General features: G+C 37.9%; 2 protein-coding genes across 5 annotated transcripts in view; one reads left to right on the top strand and one right to left on the bottom strand.

The window, feature by feature from the left end:
- rbfox3b (RNA binding fox-1 homolog 3b) overlaps positions 1-21,686 on the bottom strand; it is a 622,784-nt gene that overhangs the window by 476,411 nt on the left and 124,687 nt on the right. The gene's annotated exons all lie outside the window — the stretch shown is intronic.
- LOC137048629 (uncharacterized) lies at positions 15,464-18,804 on the top strand. The gene is made up of 3 exons (XM_067426807.1): positions 15,464-15,474; positions 16,765-18,086; positions 18,257-18,804. The coding sequence occupies exons 1-3, from the start codon at positions 15,464-15,466 to the stop codon at positions 18,802-18,804; spliced, it is 1,881 nt and encodes a 626-aa protein (XP_067282908.1).

Below are 21,686 nucleotides of genomic sequence, written 5' to 3' on the forward strand. Positions count from 1 at the left end.
TCATCGATTATATCTGACTCTGAAGACAGCCATCATACAGATGATTATCCAATCGGATCAAATAGCTGCTCCAGCAATGCCAGTGAATCGATCTGGATGTTCAATAAAGACATGAAATGGTTTCTGGGATGTTGGTTTAATCTAAAGACAAAAGCTGGCTGGACATGATAGGAGTTTTCAATGATTCTTTTTAACACATGGCAAAATAATCGGTCTTGAATCGTTTACTGCACATGACATATCGAATCTTTGACTTGAGCGAATTGGTCCAAAAATGTCAGAAGTGGTCATTGTTAAAATAGAAATGTTCAAACTGGCTTGTCTAAGTGATTAGCAACAGAAATAAATAAATGTAGCATTCTAGACGATAACTAACATTGATGTTGAACCAACATGCCTTGGTTTTTACACAATTATTTTGTATTTGACAATCATAAATATCATAAAAGAACGAAGCGTTAACAAGGCTTTACGTGAAAATGATCTCACATTACAGATCAACTTGCAACAGTTTGCCTTACAAAGAATGACACACAGCCTATATTAAATGTCTAGTCCTTCATTGTATGGGAGGAAGATAACACAACGGTGTATTGATTTTTCCAGCTGTGCTTTGATGAGGGAATGGTTTCTCGTGTACATGTTTATAGAGCCAGTCTAAAGCAAACAAAATGACGAAGATTTAACACCAGCATCGATGCTGATGTCTTTCATTTGCGGATCTCAGGCCAGTAATGATCCTCATCATCATCGGGATTTGATTGGATCATAAAAGAAAACATTTGATCTTTGAGAAAAACACTAATCATGCTGAAAAATGAGGACATTTTTTCATTTAATTTTTGCTTTTTTTAAAGCTTTTTTTCAGAGTTCAATGGAAAGATAATTAAATAGATACACTGTAAAACATTATTTAGAAAAAAAGTGACCTGGTTGCCTTAAAATTTTGAGTTCATTGAAAGTAAAATTTTGAGTTAATACAATGAACATTTTTGAGATTCGACAACCTTTATTAAAATATTATTAAAAGATTTTGTAAGCATATTGGGTAATTGTGTGTTTTATTTGTGATGACGCAGCCAAATTGTGCTATTTTCATGATTTATCACATTTTTTATGTGGTTCAGAGACAATAATATTTTGAGTTTCTATTTATTAAACAAATTTCCTTCAATGTATCAACTCAAATTTTTTATTTCAATAAACTCAATATTTTAAGGCAACCAGGGGCCGGATTCACGAAAAATTTCTTAAGAATTTTCGTAAGATTCTTCCAAAGTGCAATTCTTGAAAAATTCTTAAGAAGTTCTCAAATATTTTCTTAAGAACATCTTAATTTTTTACTTAAGAAGAAAATAAATGGTGTTATTTGTTGTAATTTTATTGAAAGGTATTACTGAAAGTGAAGACTCGCTGACTGAAAAACACCTCAAAGCCTGTCTTTTTGCGCTTCCTGCAGATTACCGTAGATATCATAATAAGTGTGCAGCCAATTTTCGTCGTGACGGGAGTAAAACACTAAATGTTGTTTTTAATGTGCCGTGTCGGTCGTTAGATCTACACTAGACGAATCATAGCTCAGAGACATTCGAGCCCGCGGCAGACGTCAGAAGACCTGGCCGAGGAAAGGCTGCTCTCGGCGGGTTTTAGAGGTGTTAGTGAGGCCAGCAGGGGGCGCTCACCCTGTGGTCTGTGTGGGTCCTAACACCCCAGTATAGTGATGGGGACGCTATACTGACAAAGAGCACCGTCTTTCGGATGAGACGTTAAACCGAGGTCCCGACTCTCTGTGGTCGTTAAAAATCCCAGGATGTCTTTCGGAAAAAGAGTAGGGGTGTAACCCCGGCATCCTGGCCAAATTTGCCCATTGGCCCCTGTCCATCATGGCCTCCTAATAATCCCCATATCCTGATTGGCTTCATCACTCGGTCTCCTCTCCACCAATCAGCTGGTGTGTGGTGAGCGTTCTGGCGCAATATGGCTGCCGTCGCATCATCCAGGTGGTGCTGCACATTGGTGGTGGTTGAGGAGATTCCCCCTTCTATGTAAAGTGCTTTGAAATGCGCTATATAAATCGATCGCATTATTATTATTATTATTATGTTAATGAGTGCTGAACACACGCTGATGGCCCGGCTCTCACAACCTCAAAAACAGCAGATAAAATTGTCAAATAGGCGCTCTCTTTATAAACAAACCACAGATTTAATCTTTAAACAAGTACATTCTCACCTGAAAAAGTCTTAAAACCACTGTTTGTGACACAATAACAGTAGTATTTTTAAATTACGTTGAGTTTCTCATCCGCTATTCCGGTTGGTGCGAGCTTTGCTGGTTTTATACTCATCCATATGGTACTATTAGTTATAAATATTATATTTAACCAACTACTGTTATGTTGTAATGCTTAATATTTGAAACAACCCAATAAATTGGTTAAACATCTTACATTTGGGTATTTAAGATAGGTTGGAGGTTATCCTAACTTTAAAGAAGTTATTTATGATGATTTTTAAGAACATTTTTTTCGTGAATATGAATACTTCTTAAATTTTATGTTAAGAACAATCATAAGAAAAAAGATATTCTTATAAAATATTCTTATATTTTTTCTTAAGTTAAGAAATTGGCAGTTAAGAATAATTTTATTTTTAAGAATGTTTTGTGAATCCGGCCCCAGGTTACTTACTTTTTTAAGTTAAACCAACAAAACCCAACATTTTTTTTTACAGTGTCCACATTTTTTAAGTAATCCTGTTAAATAATCGTTTCTCAGTGTTGACCAAAATAATCGAGAATATCTTGTTTTACATCAATCAAACAGATAGCCCCGCCCCCAAACTCACATCATTGGTTGAGTCAGAAGATGACAGATCAGATGACAAGCCTCACACAGGCACATGAATCCACAATCGCCCCTCAAACCCTCACTCACTATTCCCTAGTCCACTAATACAGTTCACTTGAAGGAGTATATAACGTCAACTATGGTTTCAGACACTCCTACAAATAGCTGTCCCCTAAAATAGTGCCCTAATTTGAGGATATAGAGGGAGATTTTGGACTCAGGTCAAACTATCAGACACTATCTGAACATCACACACGGCATCTTTAAAGAGTTTGAAGGCTGAAATAAAAAAAGCAGGATTTCTCAGTCAAAGCATGTGGCCGTTTATTCACCTCGGAGCAGAATAAAGAGTTTCCCGCCGCGCCGAGTGAAGATCTCACAGTCAATCAGCGGTTAATTTATCGCTCGTCTCTTCGCTGTTGCTCCACGGTCGGTCAGAGAAATTACATAAGGCGTTAATTAGCCACCCCAGTTCTGTCTCTGGTGTGTAGAGAGTCAGTGGGAGTCAATGTTCATTATCAGCCGCTACACTAAAAATACACTCATCCGAAGCAGCGTGCGGCACTAAATCACGCTCCCGAAACACTCGGCTGGAAAATACGACCTGATTTCCCTGCAGGAGACGACCGGAGGATCCTTTCAAAGAGAGAAATCAAGAACTTTGTGTTTCCAGAAGCTCTCCAACATTAGAGTATGCCCATCTTACATCCCTGTAATTTTATATAACGCTAACATTAGTGCACATAGTCTAAGATATTGAACAACAATAACAAAAAATGGTTTGTGTAGGCCTACTATAATAATATAAAGCTTATCAATCCAGTGAATTAAAGTCCCCATGAATCAGAATGGAAGGTTTTTTGGGGCTTTTGGAATCGTTTTGCCCATCTAATCTTAAGATATTAGGTTAAACTTATTTGACTTGCTCTCTGCATTGTACAAAAAATAAAATAATGTCTCCAATTGAAAATTTCCTAGTGACTGATCACATCTAAATTTCTTTGAATTTCTGTGAATTAAATTGCAATTTGGCCAACTGAAAATTTTTGATGTGATCAGTCACTGATTAGACAGCCTTTTTTTTTTTTTTTTTTACAGTGTACTATGAGGGTCTCGATGAAGCATCAATCTCTGGTATACCCCCCCATGACTTAATACAGGATATATGTAGGGAAATGTACCCAAAATGAACGTTTGGGGAGGTGGAGGGACGCCGGAACAGCTGAGACTGAGGAGAGGTAAACAGCTGCTTATATCCTCTGGCTGTTGGAAGATTAGATGGACTCGCTCCTCACTAAATTATTCTCTTAATATGAATATGTTAGTCTTACTGTTATCTGAAAGCTCAAAAACAATGACATACATTTGCATTTAGAAGATATAAGCCTTAAAAACTTCACAGTCTCTCACTTCAACCAATATGGATCAATGATTTTGATGACATCACGCTGCACATCAGATTTTCTGTCCAATCAAATGCTCTGTAGAATCTGAAGCCCCGCCCCCAACACTATAGACGCTGAAGCTGCGGCTGAAATCGGTCACTTATTCACAGATGTACGATTTTCTACATGGCGAATGGCACACACATATATATATATATATATATATATATATATAGGGGACAGGGAACGATTCAGTGTAAATATGCTTGCCATAGGAGCACAAAACCGCTAGCCTGACAAGCCAGACCCACATCAAGATGTTTGGTCTGGAAACTCACCATTGAAGGCTCAATCCGAGGGGCGGATAAACGGTTGTCTTTCAGACTCCCTCTGCACGCGATAGGATAGCGCTACAACCAACCAGAGCAACGACGGTGAAGGGGAGCTCGCTGACTGATTAAACATTCGCCGTATCCGGTCGGCTAAACTCCGAACACATTTTCCCTTTTTAAGAATGACTTCAGTGCCGTTCTTTGTTCTTTTCTCAGAGAAAAGCTTAACTCCAAGTCTTCCAGAGTCGCGGTCAAAGCGGATTCAAAAGACCGCCGTTCGCCAGCTTCTGTGTTTACTAGAAGCACGTAAACGCAACCCGGCCGTCGTCATTATGGCCCCGCCCACCGACTCTATACACGACGTGATTGGTCCGTCCAGATTGTGAGGAATACAGCTCAGAAGGGTATTGAGAGTTGCTAGACGACACTCGCGGGCAGATTAAATTTGCTGCCGCTAGGGTGCGTCTAGATTTCAAGGCTACAAAACCGCCCCAGCTCCGGTCCAGAGACACGATAGCACAGAAAACTTATCGGACCTGTTTGAATTCTTCACAGAATGATATTTTAAAGCGATATGGAGGAGATTAGAAGGCGAAGCGGTTAGAGATCAGGAGGAAACTGTGGCGTAACCGAGCTCAACGGCTCTGGACGAGCTGTGATATAAACTAAACGCTATTGGCTGTTTAAAAAAAGGGGAGGGGCTATTTGATATGTCCTGCCCTGTCTTCCTGTTTTAAACAATTCACAACAAACAGCTTTACATTATGAAATATTCTACTTAAAGGGTGAGTATTATTGTACAGCCGCTGTAGTGAGATGGACTTTGTATCGATGTGTTTAGTGCCTTTATGGGTCTTGTGAGTGGGAATGTCCTGAATGCCAATGGAGGCCTTTCTGAAGCCTTTCTCAGCTTTCAACTAAAATATCTTCATTTGTGTTCTGAAGATGAACGAAGGTCTCACGGGTGTCCAACGACATGAGGGGGAGTAATCAATGAAATCATTTTCATTTTTTGGTGAACTAACCCTTTAAGTAAAAAATTAGAACAAAAACTGTCACGCTAATGTTATTTTAAAAAGTCTCTTACCGTCTATGTTTTCACGACTGATCCGATGCTGATGCTGATGAGATGTCGAGTTAGTTATCTAAAATAACACTGCCATGGCAATGCCGGTAATGAATTGAATTATAATTAACTGTCATGCAAACACAGTAAAAGCAGCACAGAGATAAAGCTGTGTTGTGACAGATGGAAAAGAACAAAACCAGAGAGGAAGGTCATAAAAAGTCTGTGTTAAAAATAAAGGATTTGGTTCAGCTATTCAAAAAATAGATTAATTTGTGAGTTCACAGTCAGGTACTGACTAATTATACGTATTGTGAAGCTGTTCAATTACAGAAGGCATAAATATGGAGAAAAAAACAACTAGAGGAGAATTTACTCTTAAACAACAGCAGCTGCTAGATGAGTCACATTCAAATCTTTTATAAGATAACACTGAGAAGCTGAACTTTATTATAACCTATCAATCATTTGTTCGTGCAATTATCTTTGAGGATATGTTGCTTGGTAACCATAAACAGCTACAGTTAGACTAATAATAACTGATCATTCTTTACATTTATATGGCGCTTTTTCTGGGTCCTTAAAGTGCTTTATATCTCCTTAACCACCACTAATGTGCAGCACCACCTGGATGATGAGACGGCAGCCATATTGTGCTATAACGCCCACCCACACACACACACACACACACACACACACACACACACACACACACACACACACATTTGTTTTTGTGAATTGTGGGGACATTCCATAGGCGTAATGGTTTTTATACTGTTCAAACCGTATTTTCTATCCCCTTACACTGCCCCTAAACCTACCCATCACACACACACACACACACACACACACACACACACACACACACACACACACACACACACACACACACACACACACACACACACACACAAGCTGATTGTTGGAGAGGAGACAGAGTGATTAAGCCAATCAAGAGAAGGGGATTATTAGGATGCCGGGGTTACACTCCTACACTTTTTCCAAAGGAACGTCCTGGGATTTTTAATGACCACAGAGAGTCAGGACCTTGGTTTAACGTCTCATTTGAAGCATGGTGCTTGTTACAGTATAATATCCCCATCACTATTAGGACCAAGTGGCAACCTCCCCCAGTTTCTGTTGAAGCCGATACGGAAGTGACTTAAACTGAAGTTCATCGACTGGCCACTAGAGACTGACTCCAAAAGGAGCAGAATCTCATTAAGCCCCATATTAAAACGCCCAAATTACAAATACAAACACACCAGGCTTGTTCCAGATGCATCGGCGCTGCACGGACTGATCCGCGTATGATATTAAAATACCGCGTGAGCGATTCAAAAGCATAAGGAGTCGTTTGCGCTCGCTGTACTTTGATGTCATACGGCGATCGGTCTGCACAGCACGCGCCGATGCATCTCGAGCCTTCCCTCAATGGCTCATGCCTTTATGATCCAACATCGGCATCAAAACGCCGCGAATCCAACGCATTCGTGCAGCTCACCATGATTTGTATAGACGGAGATTACAACCTGTTAGCTGATTAGCTGCTATTTAGAAAATGGAGGTCACAAGTTTGTGTTCGTCTTGATCACGGTAACGCCGCCCCCAGCCTCTGACGCAAGCGGTTTTTACTTATAGACCAATGTTTGGGTGCTACTTAAGAACCACTTATCCTGGTGCTTTGGGAATTGAAAGGCAAAGAACCAATTTAAAACTAGGCTCTGGCTCCGAATAGCACCAGCACTGCCTTGGTGGAAAAGGGGTAATTGAGCCTCATGTTAAAATGCTTACAACTTTACAGCAGAACAAAACATATTCACAGTCTGGTACAAATTGTGGTTTTGGTCTATACAGCTAATTTTGAATGTGAGGGAGGTGAATTTTATTATTAATATTATATATATATATATATATATATATATATATATATATATATATATATATATATATAATATTTGTCAACTTTTACTTTTTTTTATTTTTTTACTCCGATACATTTCCCCAAAGCATTTTCATTACTATAAAATAAATTCAGAAGACTGCTCGTGCAACCGCGGTTGATTTCATTTTCAGTGTTGTGTCCGTTGCTATAACGACTGACAGGAGAAGCTGCTGCACAGAGTGGGACACTTCAAAACTAGGGCTGGTCGATTCCGAAATTTTTGGAATCGATTCCGATTCAATTCCTGATTCCAAGAATCGATTCCGCACTGTTGTTTTCGATTCTTCTTTTTTGAACAAAATCGATGGAGGAACCTAGTTCCGGAGTGACCGCAGGATACAAGGATGTAGAAAGTATCCTTCTCCGAAACGTTATTTGTAAAATGATGATACATTTCCATAACTCTGATGAATTTTAAATGATGGATTCTCCTGAAATGGCCCATATAGCCCAGAAGTAAATGCGATTTAGCCTAATAAATAAAAAGGATCGCACATTATTCATGGATGTGCATTTATTGCATGTTTAAAACTACATGACATGTCTAAAATGCATGTGCACAGTTAAGTTAAATGACTACATTCAAATAAGTGCTTTTGCACAGAATGTACGAGGCAAAATAACCACAATATTAACAAAAACAATAATATAAGAGTGCGCAGTTTATTTGTCAATCAGATGCGCGAGCAAGTTGCGTTCATTACTATAGCAACATTAGACTCGGTCATTAAGCTGTACTCTAGTCTAGGCGCATTTTCTTTGTTATCAATGGATTAAAGAAAATATAAGAAAATAGAAAATTAAAATAAGACCCTCACATCTGCATCTGTAAGCAGCGCTCAAAACCTACCGTTGTGGACAACAGAACCATTTCACAATTTAAAATGATAGAGTTTATGTGTGCAAAATGTAGCAAACTTCTCCACGATGCAGGATCACAGAAGGAAACAATGACAATAAACACTATTAAACTAAGTGAATGAAAGGTATAGTAATAATCAGCGATATGCGTTCACATATGGCTTGATTTGAACGTTTCATACCATAAAAATAAGTAGTTAGAATTACGTTCTAGTGGCGTCATCACACAATGATGCAAAAAAAACGCTGAATTGCTTTATTTCTAACTCGTTATTTGAAACTAACTGTTCAAAAGAACCTTTTGCAAAAATTAAAGAGACTTCCAATCATTATTAGTAAGCGAGAGACAGGTGAATAAAGAGGAGTCGATTCCCCGCGATGGAATCGATTCCAAACGTTGGAATCGACTCTCGATTCCCAACGCCTTGGAATCGAGGAATCGATTCTTTTTGGAATCGATTCCCAGCCCTATTCAAAACCGGATTTCATTTAAAACAAATATGTTGTCTTTAGACGGTATGTTACTACAGTACAAGTTTTTCTATCACTATTAAGTAATTAATCTGTTGACTAGATGTTGTATCAATGCCATCGAGGCTGAGAGTATGCTAACATTAGTAACGTTACCTCAAGCGGCACATACAACGTGACAAAAACACGCAAGTCTGACCCAAAAGTTCAATTTGTTAATAGAATTAAGCCTATTTGCACCCATCTGGACACTTTTATGCAGTGAACTGGCATATTTTGATCAGTTAACCATTAAGTGTTAAAGTAGAAGCAAATATATTGTGAAATATACCTCGCTGCAGCCTGTAGCACGATGACGTACTGGATCAGATCCAACGCGTACTGGACGCGCATGCGCGGTGGTTTCATTCACAATTCGATGACGTCATATACGCATGCGCAGAAGAGTTTTGGGGACATTGAATGCACAAGAGTTTTGCTGGATAGATAACTACTCAAACCGCTCGCGCAAAAATAACGATTAATAACATGCTCACACCATCAGGACACACGTTTTGCATTTTCCCTTGAATGTGTAGGCTGGTATTTTAAAGTTCTTTACAGATCGTGTTGCATTGAGGATTAAAATAACAGAGACAATTACTTGACTCATTTTTCCTTCCACTCAACAGGAAGTACGATCAGAATATATAAATTTAACTGTTTTGGATGCATGTACAGCGAAACTAGGATAATTTAAGCATCACATTTATGAAAAGATGATTTATTAATCAATAATTACTTAATACTATTTATCAGTACTACAACTACACAGTTTAGAACATCATCAATAATGATCATACATCATGACTAGCGCATACGCATTATAAATTAACTCAGAGATCTGTATGAATGACATTGCCATAACGATCCACCATCCAGTACGTATTGGATCTGATCCAGCAACGTCATCGTGCTACAGGCTGCAGCGAGGGGTGTCTCAATTTTAGTGCTATGACTATGTGTGAAAGTGGCCATCTTTATAACTTTATAACTGTTTGTGTCATCTCTTACATTAGTCAATGTACTATGAATTAATATGAATGATAAAAGTATAATTTATATATTCATATTTTTTCTATTTAAAACTTACAATAAACAGTTTGCCAGTTTGCCAAACTGAACACAATCTTGATGCTTGCTGAATTTTGTTTTCATATACAGGTATATATATATTTTTTTTTTTTTTGTGTGTGATCCTTTTGTATTTTACATTTTCTTGCACTTTTACTTTCAATACTTAAGTACATTTCATATGAAAACATTTTATTTGTATTTTTATATTAAGTTAAATAAATATCAAATAGGCCTACTTTAAAACTTTATACTTAAGTTATATTCTAAACAGTGACTTTAACATTTACCAAAGTAATTTTCTGGCAAGGTATCTATACTTTTACTCAAGTAATGCTTTTGAGTGATATCTTTACGATTGCGCATTTTTCCTGCTTCTAACACATCAACTTTGAGGACAAAATGTTCACTTGCAGCCTGATACCGTCGCCTTTGGCTTTTGGCTTGCTCAGTTGGGGAAACCTACATTTCAACTATATTACTGATATGCCTGCATTGACACTGTATGATAATTATTTTTCTCCAGAACGGCTGTACAGCCGAATCAAATTATGTTGCATTATCTTCTGTTATCAATGTGAAGCTGCTTTGAAACAACTGGACTTGTAAAAACTGCTATATAAATAAAGGTGACTTAATTTGATGATATATCCCACCCACTAACAGGTGCCGTGATGAAGAGATAATCAGTGTTATTCACTTCACCTGTCATAATGTTATGCTTGATTGGTGATATATATATATATATATATATATATATATATATATATATATATATATATATATATATATATATATATATATATATATATATATATATATATATATATATATATATATATATATATATATATATATATATATATATATATATATATATATATATATATAAGAAATGTTTCCTTTCTAGTTTAAGCTAAGTAGTAATTACTAAAACTGAAATAAAAATAAATAGATATATTTAAAAGAAGAAAAAATAATAATAAAGACAAAAGCAATAACAAAATGAACAAAACTATTAAAAAAATAAAAGCTAATTAAAAAATGTTAATAAACACCAGGGTTATTATAGTTATTTAATACTAAAACTGAAACCATAAAAATGTGTTCCTAAAATATAATAAAACTTATACTTAATTTCAGCTAGTTGCCAAGGCAGCATTTCTCATATTTATTTAGTTTAACTCGATGTACTAAAATAACTAAAACTAAAATAAATGTGTGGAAACTAAACACAGGTGCATCCATTCTTCAAGCATGACATTAGTCTTTGTGATGACGAAATGCTCCATTTAGCAGAAATAATCTCCAGTTTAATCTAAACACAACACTAATCGAAGACTGCTCTTCTTCTGTGTCACCTTGCCTGTGTAAGCATGTTTCCGTGTGTTTGCGTGGAGTAAAACATTGGGCTGTCAGCCTCTCTCCGTGCCAGTCATCACACGGGCCGGAAAACACAGAGCTGTTGGCCAGCCGACGGCCCAGCCGAGCCAACCAGAGAGAGACTCCACATGTGCCGAAAACCTCTCCAAACGCCAAACCAACACACTGACAAACCAACACACGGCAGAATAACAGTTGAGAAATGAGTGAGTTTAAACCAAGCGGCAACCTCCCGCGATTTCTCTTGAAGCCGATACGGAAGTGATTTAAACTGCAATTCCTCGACTGGCCACTAGAGACAGACTCCAGAAGGAGGAGAATCTCATTGAGCCTCATGTTAAAATGCCCAACTTTACATCAGAAAAAACATGTTTACAGCCTGGGACAAACTGTGGTTTTGGTCTATACGGCTAATTTTGCCCTTCATGAAAACTGTGAGGGGGTGAATTTTTAAACTCATTTGTTTACAGTATATAAAGCCTTATGCTGCCAAATACCTATTCCCGTCTCTGCATTGACTTAACATGTAAATCACTCGCGCAAATCGCGTCATTCGCGTTTGGTGTGAAAGCAGCCTTAAAGTTCTGCATAATTAAGGGCGTGGTTAATTTGAGTGACCGGTGGACTACCATTTATCCGCTGTCTATAGTCATTGCGTCACCTAAGCTCCGCCCACATCCTGCACCTTTACCCATTTTCTGTTATCCGGAAGTGAAACTCAATGACTCGCTCGCAAGATGGCGACGGCCAGTTCGCCCCTACTTTAAGCTTTAGAACGGCTCATCGCTCACCTATGGGTGACGTCATGAACACTACGTCCATATTTTTTTTACAGTCTATGGTTTAAATAAATAACAGTCCAAGTGACCTCTGAACCTTTCAGCATCATAAAGGACTAAATTGGATTGAATTAAATAACATGTTTAGTATAAATAGTACATGTTTTAGTACAATGTGTTCTACAATAATATTGTGACAAGCAGGGCGTGGCCGAGAGCCATGGGAGCAGAGTGAGGCCGATGGCAAAGCCACTTAAGGACAAGTGTTTAACCTAAGTCAGAAAAAGCGCAACGCAGAGCTACACAGAGAAGGATGTCAATGGAGGTCAATGGAGGAGAGGATTCCCTATGCTGAATAAAAAACTTTAAGGAGGAAATAATCATTTAATGAATCGACAGCCCTTCGGCTAATCTTCAACATTCATTTTGGATTGTTCTATTTTTAGAGATTGGAAAAAAAAACTTTTTTTATAAGAGAAGTCACAGACAGTTGTGTGACTGGTATGATTTCAGTTTACAGCACTTCTCATCCATTTCTATGGTGTCCGCAAACAGTCGCACAACTCTGAATGAAATTCAATGACATCAAGGATTTAATGTGATTGGTTATCTAACCACACGTGATGCAAGTTAGCCATTACACTTTTTCCAATAGTAGAGCCACAGACCCTCATATCTCCCGATAATAAGAGCATCCCTGCGTCCGTGTTATGGTTTAATTTCTTTGCGTTGTGGCTTGATTTTGTTGTGTTGTGATTTTGTTGTGGTTTAATTTCTGTGTTGTGGCTTGATTTTGTTGTGTTATGGTTTAATTTCTGTGTTGTGGCTTGATTTTGTTGTTTGTGGCTTGATTTCATTGTGTTGTGGCTTGATTTTGTTGTGTTATGGCTTGATTTTGTTGTTTGTGGCTTGATTTCATTGTGTTGTGGCTTGATTTTGTTGTGTTATGGCTTGATTTTGTTGTTTGTGGCTTGATTTCATTGTGTTGTGGCTTGATTTTGTTGTGTTATGGCTTGATTTTGTTGTGTTATGGCTTGATTTTGTTGTGTTATGGTTTAATTTCTGTGTTGTGGCTTGATTTTGTTGTTTGTGGCTTGATTTTGTTGTGTTATGGTTTAATTTTGTTGTTTGTGGCTTGATTTCATTGTGTTGTGGCTTTTTGTTTGTATTGTGGCTTGATTTTGTTGTGTTGTGGCTTGATTTTATTGTGTTGTGGCTTGATTTCGTTGTGTTGTGGCTTGATTTTATTGTGTTGTGGCTTGATTTCGTTGTGTTGTCTTGTGATTTTGTTGTGTTATGGTTTAATTTCTTTGTGTTGTGGCTTGATTTCATTGTGTTGTGGCTTTTTCGTTGTGTTGTGGCTTGATTTCGTTGTGTTATGACTAGGGATGTCCCGATCCGATCACGTGATCGAAAATCGGTCCCGATCACGTGATTTCAGACTCGGATCGGAATCGACGTTACGTTCCGATCAGGACTCTGATATATGTATATTCTGGGGTGAGGTGAGTAGGGGTGCCGTGTGAAAGGTGCACAGTTGCACCGCGGTTCATCTCACATCTGATGACGCATCAATAATATGGGTTGTAACTTGAAAATAATGCTTTATGTATGTTTCTGTTGATGGATAAACGTGCTGGCTCCTCAGTGATACATTACAACAGCGCTAATAAAAGAAAAACGTGGGCAAAACGGCCTATCTGTGTAAAATTTGTTCAATGCATGCGAGTGCTGCCGTATGTTCGAATATGAGTAGTCATTTTCACCGTCATCCCCCGGGTATATTCGCCAGAAGACGCGAATGAGAACCCGCGCGCTGATCTGTCTCTGTGCATCATCCGAAAGCGCGCACTCGTCTCACAAATATTGAGTTCTCTTTCAAGTCTTGCGCTTAAACGGACCAACTCACACAAGAAGTATGTTAACATGTCCATCTTGATGAGTATCCAAGCAGACATAGTCTGAATATGCCTTAAGAGGACTTTATACAGTCGAGAAAGATGACACAGAGCCTTCTATTAGGTCTTAAAGGGGCAGTAGCCGTTACTGCTGTCTGTTTAATGTCAAACAAAAGATTTTTTGTTTTTTAAATAAGTTTAGTTTTAGTTAGTTATTTGATGCTATAAAAACGGCTGTGTGATGTCATGTTTGACAGCTGAGATCTTCTCAGAGTGAAGTTGTCACTGAGGCACTAACAGACTTTTTTCAGGATTTTTGGGAGCAAATTATTTAATTTAATTTAATTTAATTTAATTTAATTTAATTTAATTTAATTTAATTTAATTTAATTTAATTTAATTTAATTTAATTTAATTTAATTTAATTTAATTTAATTTAATGTTTATTTCACACCAACATAATTAATTGTTCTGCATCTGTGAGAGTATGGGTGTGCTTTTGATATAGCCATTGTACTTCCTGCTCTGCGCAACTCCGGTCCCGGACTTATATTTACTGTTGCACTAAAATCCAAAAGTGAAGAATTTATGTTATTTATTACTTGATTGTTCAAGCTACCTCACAGAAGTGCTCTGTTTGTTAGAGTTGTTGAATGTTACAATAAGGTGAATAAAAAAAAAGGAACATCCTGGTTCGTTTTTTCGCTCTTCTTTATTCTTTTTGTATGTATTATATAAGTATCGGATCGGGACTCGGTATCGGCAGATACTCAAAATCAAATGACTCGGACTCGGACTCGAGGGCAAAAAAACCTGACCGGGACATCCTTAGTTATGACTTAATTTTGCTGTGTTGTGGCTTTTTCGTTGTGTTATGAACTTATGGTTGCTTTTAAAATTTTGTTGTGTTGTGCACTACTGGGCCACCGGATGCACCAGCTGGGTGAACTCCTCCGCGATGCCTGGGGGTTTAGTTGGATACCCCCTAGGTGGACGGCCATCTAACTCCTGAAGTTCTTCCGTGGGACACGAGACCGGTGTGGCACGCAATTGACCCTAATCAACACTTGTGACACCGGCTTTACTCCATTCCCACGACTCTCTGCCCCACCCTGCTTGCCACAAATATATATGTGTTATATTGTGTTAGACCACATTGTAATTGCAACACAATCTTATTTTATTTTTCTCATATTTCATTTTACTCATATGTAAACTTGTAAACACCTAAACACACCTGATAACTTATACAGCTCTCAGATCCATCATGGCACCTTCTAACCTTTACAGTACTGAGCAGCAGTGCTGACCTTTGACCTCCTCTCACACCTGTACCTCCTGCTCACCCAGAGACTCAGAGTTCACACTGAGGTCAGAACAAGATGTCTCACAGGTACAGAGCTCAGGTATGTCCTACAGGGCTTTGCTGATGTATGTGAGGTCAGCCTATTTACCCATAATGCACAGGGCTAAGTCATTACAAAACCTTAAGATAACATACTCCACTGTGTTTTTTTTTTGTCCACAGCAAAACCATGTCACTCTTATTCAGATTAAACTAATTTCAGAAGATTAAAAGACAATTAATCATGCAAAGGATAAAAAAACCTTTCATTGAAACACAGGTTTTAAGTGTCATCAATCTTTAGAATTATTTGTCAAACACACATCAGATAGGAAATGTCTCAAAATGCATCATGTCTCTCCCTTTAAGTATTAAGCTCGAGTGTGTGGTTTGACAGAATGAAAGTGCAAATGAATGTTCAGCTTTATTACAGTAGAGACAATAACAGTGATTGTGTGAATGTGATTGTGTGTGTCTCTCTTTACATACACACAGGCATGTGTTTCAATAGGATGGCCTCTCATTGATCTCACTGGTGTAATATTTACTCTGTAAAAAAGAGGCCAGTAATAAAGTGTGTGATTAACAGACTCTCCTCCACGCTGGGAACACAGCGACGCTGTACTACACCGCCACCTCGCTCTCTTAATGAATCTTAATGGCTTTCTAATGGCTTCTTAATGACTTTATCACACTGCACGGGATGTCACACACACACACACACACACACACACACACACACACACACACACACACACACACACACACACACACACACACACACACACACACACACACACGCTTGGGGGAAACACGGAAACACCACTGACACACACAGACAGGATTCTACCATCACTGCTGATACCATCATCCACAACTGTCACCATAACAACCACAACACCACCATCATAACAACTAACACATCATCATAACAAACAACTCCATCATCATAACAACCAACAACTCCATCATCATAACAACCAACAACACAATCATCATAACAACCAACATCACCATCATCATAACAACCAACAACTCCATCATCATAACAACCAACAACTCCATCATCATAACAACCAACAACACAATCATCATAACAACCAACAACACCGTCATCATAACAACCAACAACTCCATCATCATAACAACCAACAACACAATCATCATAACAACCAACAACACAATCATCATAACAAACAACAACACCATCATCATAACAACCAACAACACCATCATCATAACCAACAACACCATCATCATCATCATCATAACAACCAACAACTCCATCATAATAACAACCAACAACACAATCATCATAACAACAACAACACCAAACAGCACCATCATAACAACCAACAACACCATCATCATCATCATCATCACAACCAACAACACCATCATAACAACCAACAACTACACCATCATAACATCCAACAACACCATCATCATAACAACCAACAACACCATCATCATCATCATCATCATCATCATCATCATCATCATCATCATCATCATCATCATAACAACCAACAACACCATCATCATAACAACCAACAACACCATTATCATAACAACCAACAACACAATCATCATAACAACCAACAACACAATCATCATAAAAACCAACAACACCATCATCATAACAACCAACAACACCATCATCATCATCATCATCATAACAACCAACAACACCATCATCATAACAACCAACAACACCATCATCATAACAACCAACAACACAATCATCATAACAACCAACAACACAATCATCATAACAACCAACAACACAATCATCATAACAACCAACAACACAATCATCATAACAACCAACAACACAATCATCATAACAACCAACAACACAATCATCATAACAACCAACAACACCACCATTATCATAACAACCAACAACACAATCATCATAACAACCAACAACACCATCATCATAACAACCAACAACTCCATCATCATAACTAACAACAACACCATCATAACAACCAACAACACCACCATTATCATAACAACCAACAACACCATCATCATAACAACCAACAACATCATAACAACCAACAACACCATCATAACAACCAACAAGACCATCATCATAACAACCAACAACACCATCATAACAACCAACAACACCATCATCATAATAGGCAACAACACCATCATAACAACCAACAACACCATCATCATAACAACCAACAACACAATCATCATAATAGGCAACAACACCATCATCATAACAACCAATGACAGCATCATCATAACAACCAACAACACAATCATCATAACAACCAACACCATCATCATAACAACCAACAACACCATCATCATAACAACCAACAACACCATCATCATAACAACCAACAAGACCATCATCATAACAACCAACAACACTATCATCAAAACAACCAACAAGACAATCATCATAATAGGCAACAACACCATCATCATAACAACCAACAACACAATCATCATAACAACAACCAATGACAACATCATCATAACAACCAACAACATCATCATCATAATAGGCAACAACACAATCAACATAACCAACAACACCAGCATCATAACAACCAACAAGACCATCATCATAACAACCAACAACACCATCATCAAAACAACCAACAACACAATCAACATAACCAACAACACCAGCATCATAACAACAACACCATCCTCCTCATAACCAACAACATCATCATTTTAACAAACAACACTATCATAACAACCAACAATACAATCATCACAACCAACAACACAATCAACATAACAACTAACAACACCATCATCATAACAACCAACAATACAATCATCATAACAACAGCAAACAACACCATCATCCTCATAACCAACAACATCATCATTATAACAAACAACACCATCATAACAACCAACAACACCATCATTATAACCAACAACACCATCGTAACAACCAACAACACCATCATCATAACAACCAACAACACCATCATCATAACAACCAACAACACAATCATCATAACAACCAACAACACCATCATCATAACAACCAACAACACCATCATCATAACCAACAACACAATCATCATAACAACCAACAACACCATCATCATAACAACCAACAACACCATCATCATAACAACCAACAACACCATCATCATAACAACCAACAACACAATCATCATAACAACCAACAACACAATCATCATAACAACCAACAACACCATCATCATCATCATCATCATCATCATCATCATCATCATCATCATAACAACCAACAACTCCATCATAACAACCAACAACACAATCATCATAACAACAACAACACCAAACAACACCATCATAACAACCAACAACACCATCATCATAACAGGTAGCAAACCATCACCATGACAACTAGCAACACTATCACCATCCCCAACTGTGTCACTATAACAACCACAACACCATTCACTGCAGTCACCATAAAAACCACTGACACCAACACCATAACAACCACACCTTGAATTTGAGGTTACAAACAGGATTCAATTTTAATGTCAGAAAGTAGAAATACAATTAAATTTTTAATTACAAAAAAAAAATTAGCATGACTTTGTATATAATATTTTTAGACTTTAATATGAAAAGGCAAGACGGATGGATGGACGGACGGACGGACGGACGGACGGATGGACGGACGGACGGACGGACGGACGGACGGACGGACGGACGGACGGACAGATAGATAGATAGATAGATAGATAGATAGATAGATAGATAGATAGATAGATAGATAGATAGATAGAGAGACAGATAGACAGATAGACAGATAGATAGATAGATAGATAGATAGATAGATAGATAGATAGATAGATAGATAGATAGATAGATAGATAGATAGATAGATAGATAGATAGATAGATAGAGTAATTTAGGAGTGAGATGTTTCAGTGTTGGTCGCTGGCGTTTGGTTTTGGCAGCTCTGTCTCTCCTGATGACTGCCGTTTCCAAACCCCCCCTGAGAGATCAGAGCACATCTGTTATTCATTAGAGAGGATGGCTGGAGAGATTATTTAATGAGGGGAAATTGGCTCATTCGGCCAGTATCGACACTGATTGTTTTGGAGGAGCATTTTTAGAAAAAAAAAGGCCAAAATGAAATACTTTTTACTGGAAAAGAAAGCTGCGGCATGAAAGCATTCCCTCAGGGAATTAAAGTGATAGTTCACCTAAAAATGAAAATGTGATGTTTATCTGCTGACCCCCAGGGCATCCAACATGTAGGTGTGTTTGTTTCTTCAGTTGAACACAAATGAAGATTTTTAACTCCAACCGCTGCTGTGTGTAGGTCATATAATGGTGTGAATGGGTAACAAGTCTATGAGAGTAAAAAAAAAAACGTATAAAATATCCGTGTATGTTTACAGTATACGTGTAAAGACATCACTTCCGGTATACATGATCTGTTTACGCCAATGCCAGAAGTGAAACTCGTGCCTGACGCCAGAGCGTCTATATTGACCTTCCTTACCGGAAGTGAAGTGCGATCCATTCGATTTTCTCACTAACGATAATTAAGGATATTTAGCTGAGCGTGTTATTGTGCTGGTGATCAGCTGACTCCTGAAGTTTTTGATATTCTTCATATTCTGTGTGATGGTCAGTTCACAGCAGTGACAGAAATCATCTTTTACAAAACATTTAAATGTATTTTTTCCTTTTATGAGCATTTTCTAACACAGAAGTGGCATTTACACAGACTATTTAATGAGCTTAGAGGTGACAAATAGCCCGCAGTTGTGCATAAATAATGTTTTGATGTTTTAAACACATAACGTTGAATACTAATATTTGAAATTATTTAAAACACGAAAAGATACTTTAAACCGCCAGTAGGCGGCAGCAAGTCCCTGTTAATGAGTGAGTCATTGAGATCTACCGATTCATTCAAACAACTGAATCATTCAGGAACGAATCATTTGACTATCTTAATCTATCTTAGTCACTGAATCATTGATTCAACCGATTCATTCAAACAACTGAATCATTCAGGAACAAATCATTTGACTATCTTAATCTAGCTTAGTCACTGAATCATTGATTCAACCGATTCATTCAAACAACTGAATCATTCAGGAACGAATCATTTGACTATCTTAATCTATATAGTCACTGAATCATTGATTCAACCGATTCATTCAAGCTCAGAGACGCGATTACGGTGCTGTGACTTTGTTTTGAACTATTCTCGTTGGTGAAATAGAGTAAACATGGGCAATATGGTGTCTAAAATGGAAGTCACTTAATATTAAATTCTTGTTTAGTAAACTTGTATAAAATAAATATCACATTTATGATATATATTTAGCGTGCGTCTGCACTAGTCTAATCTTCAAGACTGCATCATGTAGTGTATGCGCACACACTCTGGGTGTGTGTGTGTGGGATATACTCGATAATGTCAGACTGCATATTGTTAAAACAACTATTACGATATTATGGCAGAGACGGTATATATCGCACACCCCTACATAAGAAAGACAAATCAGAAGTGGGTCACTTGAACATCACAGTAGTTTACGGTTAAAACTTCCTCTGGCTTTTAATGACAACACATTTTCCAGGTCACACCAAAGTCACTCTGCAGCGCACACTGACGCATAAAACACATGCAGACGTGATTTCACTGGTGAATGACATCCGTTAGAAAGACAAATGGCCCCCGGTAACTTTAAAATACCATTGAAAACACACACTTACATATTCCACACTACGCTGGAGGTCAGACATATATCAAGAGGAAGATTTTGCATATATATTAATGCAAAAAACATGCATGTGCAAAATAAAAAGGGCTTGGGATATAATATATCAGGAAAATAACCTGTCAAGCAGAGCTGCCTAGAAGAGGAATACTCCTCCATGTTACTGCATGACAGGCCTAACGAATAGCTGGTTAACACATTGATTCACAAAGAGGCGGGAGAATAAAAACAAGCGCGAGTGTGAATGCTGTCGCTGCAGATAAATAATGACAGCAGGTCAGGATGAGGCTGTTCGACTGTGATTACTGTGATGATCTTCACGTGTAATCCTGCTGCTTCCTGCTCGCTCACGCAGCATCATGTCGCTCTGAGAGCTGCATATGCCATCAAAGCTGTGCCTTTACACACGCTACACACACTGCTGCTCACACAAGCTAGAGCTAGAGACAGACTGATGATACACACGCTACACACACTGCGCTCACACAAGCTAGAGCTAGAGACAGACTGATGATACACACGCTACAC

This window comes from Pseudorasbora parva, chromosome 2 (assembly GCF_024679245.1).
Source record: "Pseudorasbora parva isolate DD20220531a chromosome 2, ASM2467924v1, whole genome shotgun sequence".
Lineage (NCBI taxonomy): Eukaryota > Metazoa > Chordata > Actinopteri > Cypriniformes > Gobionidae > Pseudorasbora > Pseudorasbora parva.

Excerpts from the sequence above, each read along its gene's own strand:
- LOC137048629 (XM_067426807.1), top strand. Across the intron at positions 18,087-18,256 it reads CAACATAACCAACAACACCA|CAAACAACACCATCATCCTC; the intron begins GCATCATAACAA and ends TCATAACAACAG.